Source organism: Xyrauchen texanus, chromosome 19, assembly GCF_025860055.1.
Source record: "Xyrauchen texanus isolate HMW12.3.18 chromosome 19, RBS_HiC_50CHRs, whole genome shotgun sequence".
Taxonomy (NCBI): domain Eukaryota; kingdom Metazoa; phylum Chordata; class Actinopteri; order Cypriniformes; family Catostomidae; genus Xyrauchen; species Xyrauchen texanus.
This window is the reverse complement of record NC_068294.1, coordinates 35650901-35668608: the sequence shown is the minus strand read 5'-3', so window position 1 is coordinate 35668608 and position 17708 is coordinate 35650901. Positions and strand designations below refer to the sequence as shown.

Sequence of the window (17708 nt, the reverse complement as noted above, 5' to 3'; positions counted from 1 at the left end):
GATTCCCAGGTTTTGACCCCATTGTGATAAGTCTCCAGTTCTCTTGTGAAGGAGGAAGCGGCAGCCGGAAAAACAATCCTTGTGAGTCTTTATTTTTAACACACTTTTCAGTATTTTCACCACTGTTTGCTTTTCAGCACAACATTAACACATGAACACTCTGCTGTGTGTGTGTCTTTCTCTCCCCTGTGGCGGTCTGGACTGCACTTTTAACCCCCTCCAGCTCTTACTGCAACACAAAACAGCAGTTAGATTTATAGTGATTTCCCATAGGTGTCAATTCTTACCGCTCTTCCTCTCCTGGACTTGCTCTCGACAGATATTACTCTGCCATGCCCATATCACTACACTGGACAGTAGACGACTGGAAACACTTCACCTGGTCTGATAAATTTGGAATTCAGCTGAGGCACATAAATGTTAGGCCCACTGCAGCCTCAGTTCTCGGTCCTTGGCAAACCAGTCTGGCCATCTGACCTCTCTTTATCAGCAAAGTGTTTATGTCTGCAGACTCTGCCGCTTTCTGGTTGTTTTTTTCCCAAATCCCAGGAGATCAGCAGTTACAAAAATACTCAAACCAGCCCATCTGGCACCAACAATCATGCCACAGTCTAAATCACTAAGATCTAATTTTTTCCCCATTCTGATGGTTGACATGAACATTAACTGAAGCTCCTGTCCCACATCTGCATGATTTTATAAATTATGCTGCTGCCACACGATTGGCTGATTAGATAATCACATGAATAAGTATATATATATATATATATATATATATATATATATATATATATATATATATATATATATATATATAAAAACAACAATATAGCTAAACAACAATACTGCCCTTCAAAAGCAAAAAACAAAAAATTTGAAAAAATAAAATATATATATATATATATATTAACCTATAACGTGCTTTATGTAGTAACATATAAATTACTAGTCACTGGCTCAATCAAATAAAAAATAAAAAATAATTATTTATATATATATATATATATATATATATATATATATATATATATATATATATATATATATATATATATATATATATATAAATGTAACAAGTTATCTATACAACAACGCGCATCGTCATCTACAACAGAACCAATGACAAAAATCGAGCTGGTAGAAACCGTTGTGAAACAGCAGGGGGCGCCAGAGTCACGGATCATCAAATGTGAGTGACAGACAAATCTAATCAGTCAAACATCACAGCACAGGCTCAGAGCAGACAGACGGGTTGTTTAGGGTTATGCAACAGACAAAGTGTTAATCCGCTCCTGCTGTTTCACAACGGTCTCTATCATACTTTAAAACTATCCTCTCGTCACCGCAACTTACACACTTTCGAAATAACCCACGCATGTGTTAAATATACACGCTTTGAGTGGCGTGTGAGGGCGAACTTCCGAAATCTCAATAATCTCTCTGTCAATAAAGGTAATACCAGAGGAATGAGACATAACACAAACACGAGACTAGGTCATAATGTTCATCAATCTAAACATTGCCACTTACAATAATTATCCATGAATTACCCAATGCTAAATTATAACTGAGTCACTGAATCCTAAAGGAAAAGGCCGTTGGTGAGTAAATAAATACACCAATTATGAAATATCTGTCAAATGTGTAATTCCTTCCAGCTTTGTGGTTTTACAGTCTCGTGGCAGGGTCAATTCCTTCACTTTTGAATAGATGAATCAGCAGTGAATCACTGAGGAGAGAATGAGTGGAGGAGGAGAGAAAGGGAGAAAGACATTGTGTGGAATGAGGAAAGGGGGACAGAACTTTCTCTCAGGCATGTGTATAAAATCACCAAACATCTTCAGTCAGTCAGTAAGTTTCATCGACAGCTGCGCAGAGCGTCAAAGTCACCTGGATACCGGAGCGCGCGCCCGCGTCAACCTCAGCAGCTGTCAATCACTGCAGACACACAGTTGAGTTAATTACACAGGACAAATATTTCCCCCCCGTGGATGTTTCCCCAGTTTGTATGCTGCATGTAGACATAAACTAATACAAGTTTGGAAAAAAGCTTCGAGAGTGGACTAAGCAACGAACAGCTCAGGAAACTAACGGGGTTCCTTTTATTTGATGCCAAATTGTTTAATAACCTCGTAAAGGATTGACTGATCGGAACGGAAACGGCAAATTTGGTCCAATTAAAATGAATCGTTGGAAAGGTAAGTGACCAGCGACTTGCTTTTATTATTATTTGTATTATTATTGTTTTTTAAGCGGAGTGAATTTTGATGGACTGAAATATTAGGCTATTATAAGAAATTATTATAATTATTGCTTGAATAATTAATCTGTATTAAATATACATTTAAAAAATGAAAGTATTTATTTATTTATTAAATATTTACAATTTACCCTAAAGAAAAATTATAATACTATTATTATTTATAATAACTTTGGTGGTGCATGTTGAAAATGTAGTTATACATACATTTATACATTTTATGTATTTTAGATACCATCCAATTATCTTCTATGGTAAAATCAGGACACATTAATGATCAAAAATGCATTGATTAAATTATTCGTTTCTCTATTTATTGACTAAAAACTTTTTCCAAATGTTTAAAAGTATTCACTAAAAAAAAAAAAATTAAAACACACACACACACACACACACACACACACACACACACACACACACACACACACACACACACACACACACACACATATATACTCGTTGTTTTAAAAGGCCTTAATGGACGAAAAAGCTACAATTTCGTGAATTTCGTTAATGTTGCTAAATGTTTAGATCGAATATAACTTTTCATGTCAAACACAAAAATTTAATTGTTACAAAATGGGTTCAATTATTCTTTTTTTTTGCATATGTCACACCAGCCTATTCTAAATATAACTTTGGCGCGGCGCCGCGCGAAACTAATCAATGAGGTTGTGTAATAACATTCTTTATTAAACATGTATTACACTTTTTTAAATGAGTGTTGTAAAATGAGTTTAGTGCTAATTAACTAATTATGACTAAACTTTCATGATAGTTTCTTGAAGAATAGCCGATGAAAATGGAGTATATAATTGGAGCAATATATATATAAAGTTGATTGTTCTAATAACAAATAAGTAAATTTGTTCTATATTTTTAATTAAACAAAAAAGCTAGGTTGACTAGAAATTCTGACACTAGTAAAGTACTTTTTACACTATGACAAGGTATTTTATACAACATCAAAGCAGGAAACACACATATCTCTCTCTCTCTCTCTCTCTTTCTCTTTCTCTCTCTCTCTTTCTACACACACACACACACACACACACACACACACACACACACACACACACACACACACACACACACATGTTGGTGCGGCTATCCTTGTGAGGACTCTCCATAGACATTATGATTTTTATACTGTACAAACTATAAATTATATCCACTAACCCTAACCCAACCCCTAAACTTAACCCTCACAGAAAACTATGGATTTAAAAATTTTCAGTATAACATCATTTAGTATGTTTTTTTTTTTTAAGTGATTTGAATTATGGGGAGACTATAAATGTCCTCATAAACCACATTTATAGCATAATACCCTTGTAATTACCAGTTTGTAACCAAAAAAATGTCCTCATAAACCACCCAAACCTGTACCCACGCACGCACACGCACGCACACACACACACACATACACATACACACTAATAGTGGTTCTGCTTCTATTCTTGCTCTCAAGTGCATTAGGTCAAGGCGTTTCGCAGGGCAAGTTCACCCCTGTCTTGTTAACTGACACTGATATGAGAAAGTACATGATTCATGTTAGTCAGGGTCTAAGTACACAAGCGAACCCACACACATACATACCACCTGTCTTTTGGGACCCCTGTCTGTGAAAAGGAGGAAGAGTGTGTGACGAAATTATGCGATTTACGCCTGAACAAAGCAGCAGAACAGTCTGTCACGCTCACAAAACACATTTTCCATATTCTCCATTAGTTTGTCCCACAGTTATGCTACCACATACAAGCATCTATCATACCAATCATACACAGTCCAAACTGCCAAATACACTGAAACTCATGCAGATGGTCTCAAAAGAATACAAAACCAAACCCAACCCATTAGCATGTCACAGCACCCCGTGTATTTGCATTTTAATCCACGTATGGGAAGAAGTCGAAAGAGAGTGGGAAAGAACTTGAAAAGCAGAGAGAGAGAGAGAGAGAGAGAGAGAGAGAGAGAGAGAGAGAGAGCATGTAATAGAGGTACAAAGGATGGTTAAGGAAGTGCAAGACTGAAGGAAAGCTAGAGAGATGGAGTGATGGAGAAAGAGATGGAGGGATGGAACGAGGGTTAACGCAGCCCAGATTTCCTCTAAAAAGAAAAGAAAGAGGGAGAGAGCACAGGGGAATGATATAAAATGAGCTGGTCACGGTTTGAACAGTTACACATGCTGTTTACATTTTTCCCAAATTAACATGGCCCCTCGCTCCACCAAGCCCCGTCTCTCTTACACTTTCTTTCTTTCTTTCTTTCTATCATGCAGTTCCACGTTTAATCGTCCAGAGTGGGCGAGCAGATAGTGCTCTTCTTTTTCTTGTATTTATTTTCAAGAGAGGGGAGACGTTAAATGAGAAACTTGAGTCAAAAAGATGAAGAAATGGCAACGGGGGAAGGGAGGAGATAATTAAAAAAAAACAGGAGAGAAAAAAGAAAGGTAATTACAGAGGTAGAGGAACGTTGGAAAGAAACAGAGATATAGTGCTTTGAGAGGAATTAGATAGAAGTAACGAAAAGCATGAGAAAAAATGAGCAGAAATGGAGAACAGGGGAGGAAAGTTCAGGGAAAAGAGAGGTTTGGTTGTAATGCAGGTTTTATTGTCCAGTCCTCCTTTGTTCTGAAGAACCTTGGCAAAGCCAACAATGTTTCAGTCCAACTTCCATCAATTTAAATTTCAAACTAAATATCCTCAGGGAGGTTGGGAAGTATATGCCCCACTTATAGAGATCACAGAGGGCAAGTGTTTGGATGAGTGAGTGAAACACTGAATTAATGTGTATGTGATGGTGAGCTGGTGTGATGTATCTGGAATCTCAACATATATCATCCATGAACATGTTCATATGCGTGTGAACATAGATGAATTTATATTCCAACATCCTTGTGAGTGCCCTTTAGAGGGCTAGTTCCCCCCAAAAGGAAAATTCTGTCATCATTTACTCACCCTGAAGATGTTCAAAACCCCTGTGACTTTCTTTATTCAGTGGAACGGAAAAGGAGATGTAAGGCTGAATTTTAGTCTCAGACAGTGAAAGTGAATGGTGACTGAGCCTGTCTTTCGGACCAAATCAATGTGAGTCATTGATGACAGAATTAAAATTTCTGGGTAAACTATTCCTTTAATGTTGCTAATGTGTAATTATATATGTTACACATTAGTGTAACAAGGATGTGAACACGTTAGTTGATCCATTTACATTCTAACATCCATCGAGTGTCCCTTCACGTAACGTGTGTTTGTGTTCATGCATCTAGTCGGTGAAGGAATGCACGTTTGATTGAGTGCAGACTGCACATAAATCTCTACTTTAACTGTACACAGACCCACAACATGACCTGACACCCCTTTTCTGAAACACACAAACACACACACACACTCATGCATATAAAACACAAGCCTCTTTGTGTGTGGAACTGACCAGCCCATCATATGGGCAATAGAACTTCCTATGATGTGATATGAGGGAACATGTTTTATGATATTGCACCATAACGTCAAATTCTTGGTATTGTTGACTGGAGCCTCCGAGACTCGTCTGTTTAGTGTTAACACAATGGCAACAAATCAGACAGAGAATGAAAGGCAAGAGGCTACGTGTGCATATGTGTGTGTGTGTGTGTGTTAGATGCAGAGAAAGACAGCACATATAACTGACTGATATACCGATTTGACATCATATCATTGCTGCCAGCTGTAAAGTCAAATGAAGAGTTACACACACATATACGCATGTACACACAAATCTTTGTAAATATGCCAGATCTCTGTTTTTTAGAGGCTGTTGTGCTTTCATCTAAACCATTGGAGAGATTTGTGTTCTCCAAGTGATCTACTGATACAACTACAAAAACAACAATTCTCTAATCGATGCACTGACCAAAACTTTCACTCGATTCACTCGATCTTTGTTGCCTGTTGTAATGTCCAGCAAGTGAAAATTGTTCATCCGATGATCAAAAGTAAAAAAGTAATAACACTTCTCCTAAATGAGGTATCATTCATGTCCGTAGCACAAACAAAGTCTGTACACAGCAAAGTTATGTGCTTAGAATTAGGGGTTTGTTCAGTTACCTAACCTTAAGTATGAATGATTGAAATACTGATTCTTACCTTTGCAATATATTGTATGTGGTGACTTGAAAGAAAAAGATGTCTTTAAGGGAATATGTCAGGTTAAGATCAGTCGACAGCATTTGTGGCATGATGTTGAATTCCACAAATAATGATTTAGACTCACCCTATTTAATTAAAAAAATGTGGTTACATTAAGGCACTTAAATTAAGTCCAAAAATGTGAAAATACACACTGTTTCAAAAGTATAGCCACAAGACACAAACTTTGCTTAAGTTAAATTATACATGATTATACTTGCTAAAAGAATACAAGTTAAGCTCAATCGACAGCATTTGTGGTGTAATGTTGATTGCCACAAACATTAATTCCAAGTCGTTCCTCCTTTTGTTAAAAAGCAAATATCTTGGTTACAGTGAGGCACTTACAATGGAAGTGAATGAGGCCAATCCATAAACATTAAAATACTCACTGTTTTAAAAGTATAGCCACAAAACATAAATAAGATCCAGGTTAACATGATTTTAGTGTGATAAAATCACTTACTACCCTTATCTGTGTAAAGTTATATGCAATTTTACAACTTCGTTGACATGATGATGTAATGTCAACAAATTCTAACACCCTAAAATGACTGTAAAGATGACGATTTAAAAAACTTTACAGCTCAAATATAACATGCGTTTTATCAGCAGAGTTAATGTGAAGCTTATAAAATTATAAGCTTCACATTTCTGCCTATAAACCCTCCAAAAATCGTCCCCATTCACTTCCATTGTAAGTGCCTTACTGTAACGTTGATGTTTGTTTTAAAAAAAATAAAGAAAAGGACAGATGAGTCAAAATTATTTTTTGAGGTGTTCAACATTATGCAACAAATGCTGTCGACTGAGCTTAACTTGTATTGATCCCAGAATATTCCTTTAAGTCTCATGCACAAGAAAAGACCCTATACTGACATGTCTTCTAGAGTTTCATAAGCGATCGCAACAATGTCTTATACTGTGCTCAAATTTACCAAGATCCCACAGACAAACTGACTAAATCATCTGAGCTTATACTGCACCATGTACTTAATAACGGCACTAATAACGAGCAACCTCTGAGCAATACAATTCCTCTGCATATTGTCAACCAGCTGTTTTCGGAGCATAAAACAATAGTATTGAAAGACAAAGAAATGTCAGTGGATATAAGAGACGAGACATAGCGACACATTATTGATTCCAAATCTGACATTTTTAATCTATCTGACGATTTGTTTAGATTATGATTTTGGATCCCTTGGAGATGCACTGCTGAACTTTTTCACTCCCTGCTGCTAAGCTAACAGAAAGACTATAACGATTATTCCAGCCTTGGGTTGGGGAAAAGGTTGCTAAAGGAGTGTGTGTGTGCATGTTTCAGGTAGCTATTTAGATGTTCTTCTGAAAGTATTTTATGAGATTTCCTCCCTCTTAAAGGAGAATGAGTGAATTACAGGAGAAAGAACAAGAGAAAATAAATAGATGAACAGAGATGAAATGAAAAACTGGCAGGGGTAATCGAGGTTAATAAGCTGTTGTTATTTTGGCCAGTGGCAAAGAGGAGATAAACCACTTTAAAAGAAGGGGAGCGAAAAGAGGTGTGTGTGAGAAGTTTAAAAGCAACTTGGAAAACTTGACAGGGAGAATTTAAGTGGAAAGAGAGAGACAATGTGTGCCAGTGAGAAACTGTATGATGCGAATGAAAAGATGTGAGGGAAGAAAGGACAGAGAAAAGGTAGAAGGACAGGAGCATGATGGAGGGTTTAAGAAGAGGTGACGAACAAAGATAAAAAGGAAAAAGAAAGGGGAGGAGGTGCACATATTTCACACCTGTTGAAAACACAATGCCTCCAACAAGTAATTACACATCTCTGCCATGTTCCTCTGAATGCTTGACACAAGAAAGAGAGAGAAGAGAGGCATTGGGTGAGATGTGTTTGTGCCGGAGGACACCCTAAGGCTCACTCACACACACACACACACACACACACACACACACACACACACACACACACACACACGCGCACACACAAACACACAGACAAACAGACACACACTCACACCCCACACTGTAATGAGAGTACTATGAGACCCTCTCAGAAGTTCGCAGGTTCATTCTCATTAGCCGTCATCATCCCAGTGTGAATTCTGAAGACATGGGTCTAAAAGGGTCCTTAGATTGGGCCCTACACACACACACACACACACACACACACACACTCACACACACACACACACACACACACGCGCGCGCATGCAGTACAAATTTTAACAAATACTCTGGCTATGTACAGGCATGTACACATATTCCAAAAGGAAAACTACAAGCACAAACACACACCACACAAACTAATAAGCATGCAAACACACTCAAATATGGACACTAAAGTCATATTTAAAATGTGTGAATGTAATTGCATTAGATAACAAAATATTAAACCAAGTGGTATTAAAGAAAGTTGGCACTGTTTTGAAATGAAAAAACAATCAATATAATGTTCAAAATGAAGACAAAAAGTATTTAGACACTTTCTGGTTGTAAAACATTATTGTAAAATGTCCATAGTTAATGTGATAAAAAACACCTGTGGTTTCTCGGCTAGGACACCTGTGTAAGCCTGAGGAGAAATGACTTCATGCATCCACTAAAAATGAACTTGGAGTAAAAGTAATGGCAAAAACGTCTGAGAACAGTGAAGTTTGTTCAGCATCATTTGTTTGCAGATGCCACTTAGTTTTACATTTTTGCTATCAGATCTAATGATGCTCATATATTTTTAAGTGACGTAGTGTCCAAAAACCTTTTGGGGCTAATGTGAGCTTATTTTATTCTTAAAATGCATTAAAGGTAATGCAGTAAGTGCTACTTTAGCATTAACGATTTGTTAAAGGAAAAAATTTAAATTCTCTCATCATTTACTCACCCTCATGCTTTCCCAGATGTGTATGACTTTCTCTCTTTTGCTGAACACAAATGCTCTTTAGTTCCACAATGCAAGTAAATGGGTTCCAAAATTGTGAATCTCCATTGCTCAACGATAAAGATTTTTTCTTCTTGCCCGGTGAGGCCAGCGGTTCAGATTTTTACTGGCTCTGCCAACATTTTCACTGGCCCCAAAACAAAAATGAAAAATATCTGTTTTACCATCATGGCTTTAAAAAATGTGACCGAAGCTAAATATTTTTTAGATATGTTATGCTTTAAGACAATTTTCCCCAAAATGGAATCACATTTATAATTTGAAAAAGATAAGATTTATGCCTTATGTAACCCCTTATAAATGTATAAAATTATACTTTGTATTTTGTTACCCTAGAATAAGTAGTTAATGAGGCTTCTGACACAGCTGCTGAGAGAGTGACAGAAAATTTGGCCTGTTTCTCTTTACTCACTGCTGTTATTCAGCGTTGTATATTTTTGTCTTGTTTTGCAAAGCTGTGAAAGCATAATAATTTATTTAGTTTTGCTATTGAAGCAAACGGGTAAGCAAAAATGTAATTTGTTGTGGTCCCCCATTCACCACCAGTCAAGTTTAGCCAACTATGACGACTTCCGCTTTCGCAAACGCGGACGTGCAAAAAGGTTCCATGTAATAAATATATGAATCCATGAGAGAGGAGACTGTTTACTAAACATGCTACTTATTGATTGTGACATGTAATATACAGTAGATATTAGGCCTAATCTATGAATTAAGAATGCAGATATAAACATGAAATTAGACAACCCAAACAAGACCAACACTGACTGATACTCAAAGCACAGACAGATAATAATTGTACAATCTGGAAATGAGATATGTAACAGGTTTGTTATGAGGATGATATGAAGTAAGCTAGACTGTTTTAAATGAACAGTGCTGAAAATAATAATAGCCATAGTGATTTTGCCTCTTTTCAGGTCAAACACCTATAGCATTTCAAATTAATGTTAACATTTTGAAACATTGCCTAATTAAATATTTACTTGCATTTTGGATACTGAGCAGCTCCGATTTCCAGCCATGTGCATAACCAGGATTAAAAAAAACAAGTTTAATACGTTTTGTTCAGTGCTTCATTTCTAAAGGTGAAATAATGAGAGAAATGCGCTTTTTTATATACTCTGTCCATTTACAAGTGTGCATGCACGCTAAACGGTGTCTAAGGTGCACAGAGAGAGGTGGATTTACAGTCCAATAGAAAGACACTTTGGATTTATTGTGTTCCAATGTGTGGATTACACATTTTCACCAACATGTTAAAATGAAAAAAGAAAATTGGGAATTTCACACACTGTGAACATGGAATGTGCAGGGATAATTAAAATATTAAAATGTTGTGCAAGACCTGCAAGCGTGCTCCGATATTCATGAAGTGGTTCTTTTTCCATGCTGTTCTAGGAGTAACAGTTCTAGGAGAGCATGCTCTGTGTCCGCACTGTGCCATGGAGCATCAAGTATATTATGCGCTCACACATCTTTGCAAGCTAAATATAACTGCGTTAGCTCTTCTCCGCATCCTCTGTTAGAAAGCTTTGTTAGCTCCATGTAATTTTGGTGCTCTCTCGCTTGATGTCTGCTTGCACTAACGTTAGAAATGCACCAGTGGCACGATTGGGCAAGTGAAAATTCTAGAAACTGGCCCGAATCTCTTTCACACTGACCCTGGGCCATCAAGCAGTCCGTATTGCTGAGCCCTGAGCTCCAAATGCACATAAAGACAGCATAAAAGTAATCCATATAACTCCAGTGGTTAAATCCATGTCTTCAGAAGCGATATGATAGCTGTGGGTGAGAAACAAATCTATATTTAAGTCCTTTTTACTATACATTATCTTCCTTGCCCAGTAGGTGGCGATAGGCATGAAGAACATGAATCGTCAAAAACAAAACAAGAAGAATGTGAAAGTGGAGATTTATTGTAAAAAAATAATTAAACATTGATCTGTTTCTCACCCACACCTATCATATCGCTTTTGAAGACATGGATTTAACCACTGGAGTTGTATGGATTACTTTTAGGCTGCCTTTATGAGCTTTTGTAGCTTAAAAATTGTGGTACCATTCACTTGCATTGTATGGACCTACAGAGCTGAAATATTCTTCTAAAAATCTTCATTTGTGTTCAGCAGAAAAAAGAAAGAAAGTCATACACCACTGGGATGGCATGAGGGTGAGTAAACGATGAGAGAATTTTTATTTGCTGGGTGAACTATCACTTTAAAAACATTTAAAAACAAACTGTATATATATATATATATATATATATATATATATACATATATATATATATACACATTATTTAACCTCTATCATATTCCTTTCAATATGTGCATGAATACTTATATAATTATAATAATAATTTATCTTATAAATGAACTTTGTACTAGTCTCTAGTAGCAAAAACATGACCAAATATAACCTCACGAAACTGTCATCTCTGGAATTAAAGCTTTAACAGATAACTGACAGCATAATCTTTAATTACCTCAAAAGAATTACAACTAAAGCTTCCATATATATAAAAAAAATGCACAGAAATGGTTCACCATAATCTCTATGAGCTCTTCCAAATCAATCCTTTATTCTGGGCCCCATTACAGACAGATTGCCAAGACTCTCTCTGCTTGGTGTTATCCCTGAAGCAATATTTCTTTATTTGTGTTAGTTGAAAAAATAACAAAATTATTAAAGCATGTCACAGAATTGAAAGGCAAAAAAGCCAGCCACACCAAACAAGTGAGTTATAAAACAATGTGCATTACTTTGTCAATTGTGCATGTACAAAATATTTGCAAAGAGCAAGCTACATTGAGCTGTATTCCTGATTCTTATTGAGTGCGTTTCCATGCACAATCTTACACCAATTATGCTTAATAGAGCGCAACAGTTGGGTTCCAGAAGTAACAATCCCATTCACTGTCATAAACTGCATAAACCTTTAAAGGCAGACTTACTGTGAGGTCCGAGGTTGTTAATTGATGGTATTATGAGCTTCTGAGGAAGCCATCAGTCAGGTGTTCATTTAATTGTGTTTAATAGGGTATTTCCTGGTGAAGAACTACACAACCAGTGATCCAGCAGAGAATGATCCACCAATTAAAGAATCGCACCAAACAAAGCACGCGAAAACAGCTCTGCAGTGACCGCCCACTGGCATGACACACTGTGAATGATACAATCCACAAGTCAAAGTTTGTAATCTTGTGATTCCACTCGGGGCTGATTGGTTTGGTTCATGGCTTAGAAGTATTTTATGAAATCCTTATGGGAAAAATACTTCCAGAACCTAGACAGTTAAAAAGTGGATAGCCACTGTTGTGCTCTACAAGCCGCCGTGTAAGGTCATTTACACACCTTAAACAGCTTTCCTTTATCGACTTATCCATTATGCTCAAGTGCGTGACTGTTTATGTTTCGACGTCAAAAGCAAAGAATGACATGATTATTTAAAATCTCATCTAAACATGGTTTTCTTGCGATTATTTTAAAGAAGCTATTTTGAGAAGTTACCAGCGTATTGGTGTGCATGTATACACACTCAATATTGTTTTTCCTTTCAGTCCATCAAGTTCTCCTGATACTATTATTGGCTGCTTCAGTTGGGTGTGGCCAGGTGCTGGACCACAAGCTCAGTTTGTCCAATGAGAGGAGCTCTATAGAGAGAACATATGAGCTGACCAAATACCTGGACCACCAGCTGAAAGAAATCAGAAACACTTATGTAAGTCGTATCTGTTTGTGTGTGCGCTTAAGTGGGTGTGTATTTGCATGTGTGTTTATAAATGTTTTCCTGTGGATGTTCTTCCCCCACAGTCTCTTTGTCTTGTCTGTATCACTTTTCTTCCTAAACCAACTATATAGTGACATCTTCCAATCTTTTATTTAGACCTTGCTAGTATCTTCTACCTTACCTAGTTTTTTAAGGTAAAGCTGTTGAAAGACCGGTAAAGCTGTTGAATGTCCTTTTATTTTAAATAGCCAAAAGTCTTCATTATATATAAAAAATCAGATGAAGACACATCAATTATCCATGATTTGCTACACTGAAAAAAAAAACTTGCAACTGTAACTTCCAGAATCTGTTTTATCTTTAAAGGGAAATGTATTTTTACTATACCTACAAGTTAAGCTCAATCTTAATGTTGATTACCACAAAAAATAATTTAGACTCGTCTCTTCTTTTCTTTATAAAAAAGCAAAAATTGAGGTTACAGTGAGGCACTTACAATGGAGGTGAATGGGGTCAATTTTGGGGGGATTAAAGACAGAAATGTGAATTTTTGAACTTTATAAAAGCACTTACATTCATTCTTCTGATAAAATTCATGTATTATTTGAGCTGAAAAGTTATTTAAATCATAATTTTTAGTCATTTTAGGGTTTTAGGGTTTGCTAACACTACATCGTCATGGCAACGTACTTGTAAAATAGGCTATAACTTTACACAGAAAGGGTTAATAAGCGATTTTATCACACTTAAATCATGTTAACACGCATATTTACGTATTGTGCCTATACTTTTGAAATAGTGAGTATTTTAATATTTAAGGATTGGCCCCATTCACTTTCGTTGTAAGTGATTCACTGTAACCCAGATTTTTTTGTTTAAAGAGGAACGAGTCAAAATGAATTTTTGTGGTTATCACCATTTGCCACAAATTCTGTCGATTGAGCTTAATGGTATTGAGCATGGAATATTCCTTTAACCCTTTAAAATTACTTTTTTATGTAAGTAATTTGTCAGGCTGATTTAGTCAGATTAAATAAGATTTTCGACTTGATATTTTAATAAAAGTTCATTTATATGTTACCACTTGGAAAGCATTTTTTACAGAGCTGCTTGTTCAATTTACTTAATTAGAATGTACTAAAACAACACAATTCTAGAACCTTTTAACTTAATTCCACTGCATTCTATCCATTTAAATTTGTCATATGGAAGTTTACTTGATTCATTTGATTTGGGACTACATGAATACTTTTTGTAGTTTTAATGTAGCATTCATGAAGATGATTTCCATTTCCTGGCATGCTTTGCATGGGACTCAGGTTATGGAAAGTAAATGTTTAAAATATATAAAGTGTTATTTCATGTATGTTTGTGCAAGATGAATTTAAAGGGGTATACTTGGTAATGTTTAATATTTTGTTATGTTAAGATTAAGAAGAGTTTCTGTTATAGTGGGGGTTACCATTATTGTGAAGAGTGGAGCTTGAGATAACAACGAGGACAAGTAGATGTCGCACATGAAACTGATAGCTCGCTTAGTTGAGCAATTGCTGTGCTAACCATGACACACTCTAGTGCTTCCAACCAGCATGTATTTAGCATGCTAACATTCACTTTCACTAGTTAGTAGATGAAGAAATAAAAGAGATTCATTTGAGTTACACTGACATGTCTAATTATGTTGGGTTTACCCAATTTAACTACATTCTTTCCACACAAATTGTGTTTGTTGAGTTTACAACAAATTAGTAATTTGAAGTTAAGAGGATTCATTTCAAACACTTGGAACCACTGTTCACAACTGAATCAAGTTCAGCCAAAGAGCTGTTTTTTTTAAGTGTAGTCTGATGCAGGTGGTATTTATAATTGGGAGTGGGAATATTCTTATTCTAGTGAGCCTTTTAATTGACCTACATTTTTATATGTCCCTGCAAACAAGATAAGTCATTAATAATTTAGGTTTATTTTTTCAGAAGAGACGAATACATGGCTTACATTTACAGTATATCTGTTAAAAGTTTATTTTGTGCACTTTTAGGAGTACACTAAATGGCCTCAAAGCCTGGAATAAAAACCACAAAACAATCATTTTGATTTCATGAGGTCTTTAAGGATCGTGGTCTTATCAAAATAAGATGATGTCTAAAATCTGAAGGTATCATAAATCATTGAAATTGCTTCCTAATGTCACATGTTCTCATCTCTTGTCCTCAGCTGTCATATCTTGGACCTCCGTTCAGTGATCCCGGCTTCTCCCCTCCGCGTCCCAACAGCTCCTCTTTATCCGTGCCCAGTGCGGCCACACGGGTGGACTTGTGGCGTGGGCTGGAGAACGGTGCCCGCTTGGCACAGAACCAGCGTGCATACAGTGTTCTTCTCTGTGCCGTGAGGGAGCTGGCACGCTCCACCTTGTGCCCATACCTCCAGAGCTCCCTCCTCCACTTCTGCTCCGGCCTCAGCGGGTTACTTGGCTCAATATCAGGGCTGATGAATTCCCTAGGCTACACCTTGCCTCCCCATGGCAACTTACCACTCTCACCAGGATATGCCACCCCTGCTCAAGGATACGCCCCACCCCTGTCGTCACAGTATCAGGGAGTGGGCGAGAACAGCCCCGCCCCTCTACGGAGTCACATTCCTCGAAAGCAAGGTGGTCAGACCACATCGGGCGTTAAAGAGGGAACGAGTCAGGGGAATATAAAGCGGGTCAGGGAAAGGGGTAGGAGAGGAAGGAGAAGAGAACGAGAGAGCTGGGTAGCCAGAGAGGAGGGCGAGAAGGAGGAAGGAATGGAGAGATGGGGAAAGAGGAGAAGATTGTTAAGTGTTGAAGATGAGACGTCAACAAAACTGAACTACAACAAAAACATCAATAACAACAATATGAACTACACAACTCTCAAATTCGGAGATGGAGAAATAAGCCAGAAGCAGCCTGTACTCTTTTCCTCGCCATCTCTCCATCCTCATCGCTCTATGCGTTCGGAACCATCCTCTCATCCCGGTCTCTCTCCGCTCTCCCTCCTCTATCAGTATGGAGGGCCGGCCGCCGAGGTTCACTCTTTGTTGCCGGCCCCTGTGCTCTCATCAAATCCTGTCCCTAATGATTTTTCACGGAAGGTGGAGGGATTCTGGGTGCTGCGAGAACTGCAGAGCTGGCTGTGGAGGTCAGCAAAAGATTTCACCAGACTGAAGAAACGATTACGCGTTTGAGAAAAAAACAAGGCTTTGTTCCAAAACCAAGTGAGCTGCCTCGCTGTCTACTGCCTTCTAAAGCCAGGTGCACACTGTTTGATTTAAATGCCACAATTTTGCCGTCTGAGACACATTTCGGGATCATAAAAGATAGTTTGACATTAGCATGTTGCTAAGCTAACATTGTAATGCTCTAATAAGCACAAAATGCCCAGAACACAGACATACTAGGTGAAAATGTATTTTATTTGAATTAGATTGATCTATTTTTTATAGTTTATACATCTTTCAAAAAGTTTCTAATTGGAAAATTTCAGGACTGAATGAGATTCTGAGCATATTTATTATTAACATTTACACATTTTCACTGAGCTTGTTACAATCAGGGATTTCCAAATATGCTGTTTCCATTAATACATGCTACACATAATTCAATATCTTGCATTACTTATTTTGCATAATTAATGTAAAAGTCTCTAAATTGTGAAGAATTCACAACACAGAAACTTCTAAAAAGTATATTTATATTTATTATTTCAAAAGCTCAGGTTTTCAGGACAGTTTTCATGTTGTTCATGTTTATAAATCTTTATTATGTTTGATACATTTAAATAAATGTTTGTACAGGAATACTCTGGATTCAATACAAGGTAAGCTCAATCGACAACATTTGTGGCATAATGTTGATAACAACAAAAAAATAATTTCGCCTCGTCCCTCATTTTCTATAAAATAAGCAAAAATCTAGCTTACAGTGAGGTACTTACAATGGAAGCCAATGGGGCCAATTTTTGGAGGGTTTAAAGGCAAAAATGTGAAGATTATAATTATATAAAAGCATTTACATTCATTCTTCTGTTAAAGCTGCACTAACTTTGTGCTCTCTAGCGACATCTGTGGTTGAAGGTTAAAACTGCAAGCAATTTGCTGAAGAACACATTACGTGAATCGTGTTTCGGCACTGCTCTCAGGATTTCAGCTTACCTGGACATTTCCTGTGTGTGATTATGACTGGGAAATATTTAGAGCCAGAGTCAAAACATGCTATTTTCATGTTGATATTATGTTACGCAGTTAAACATTCAAAACTGAAATATTACTTGCTTTGATGAAGATAAAAAAAAAAAACCACTCATATTTACAGATATTGAATGAATGAATTTTACACATATAGTGCTTTTCTGACACTACACTCAAAGCACTTGTACATAAAGAATAGGGTAATCCAGTATTACCTGTATATTTGAATATGATTATTCAAGTGTTTTATCTTCTATTATGTTTGTATTGTACTACACGTCAATTTAAGAGGTGATATTTGGGATATGGCTGATATGAGTTCAATGGAAGACTTTATTATTTTTATATTATATTGTACAGCCTCAGTTGATAATGCAAGTGAGCCGTAATACTACAATATTATGTCT

The 17708-nt window shown here is 36.8% G+C and overlaps 1 protein-coding gene across 1 annotated transcript; it reads left to right on the top strand.

The window, feature by feature from the left end:
• The first annotated feature begins 1873 nt into the window (after positions 1-1873).
• Positions 1874-16660, top strand: clcf1 (cardiotrophin-like cytokine factor 1). Its single transcript, XM_052150136.1, has 3 exons — positions 1874-2198; positions 12920-13080; positions 15304-16660. The coding sequence occupies exons 1-3, from the start codon at positions 2183-2185 to the stop codon at positions 16297-16299; spliced, it is 1173 nt and encodes a 390-aa protein (XP_052006096.1). The 5' UTR covers positions 1874-2182; the 3' UTR covers positions 16300-16660.
• Positions 16661-17708: the final 1048 nt, after the last annotated feature.

Excerpts from the sequence above, each read along its gene's own strand:
- clcf1 (XM_052150136.1), top strand. Across the intron at positions 13,081-15,303 it reads AAGAAATCAGAAACACTTAT|CTGTCATATCTTGGACCTCC; the intron begins GTAAGTCGTATC and ends TCTTGTCCTCAG.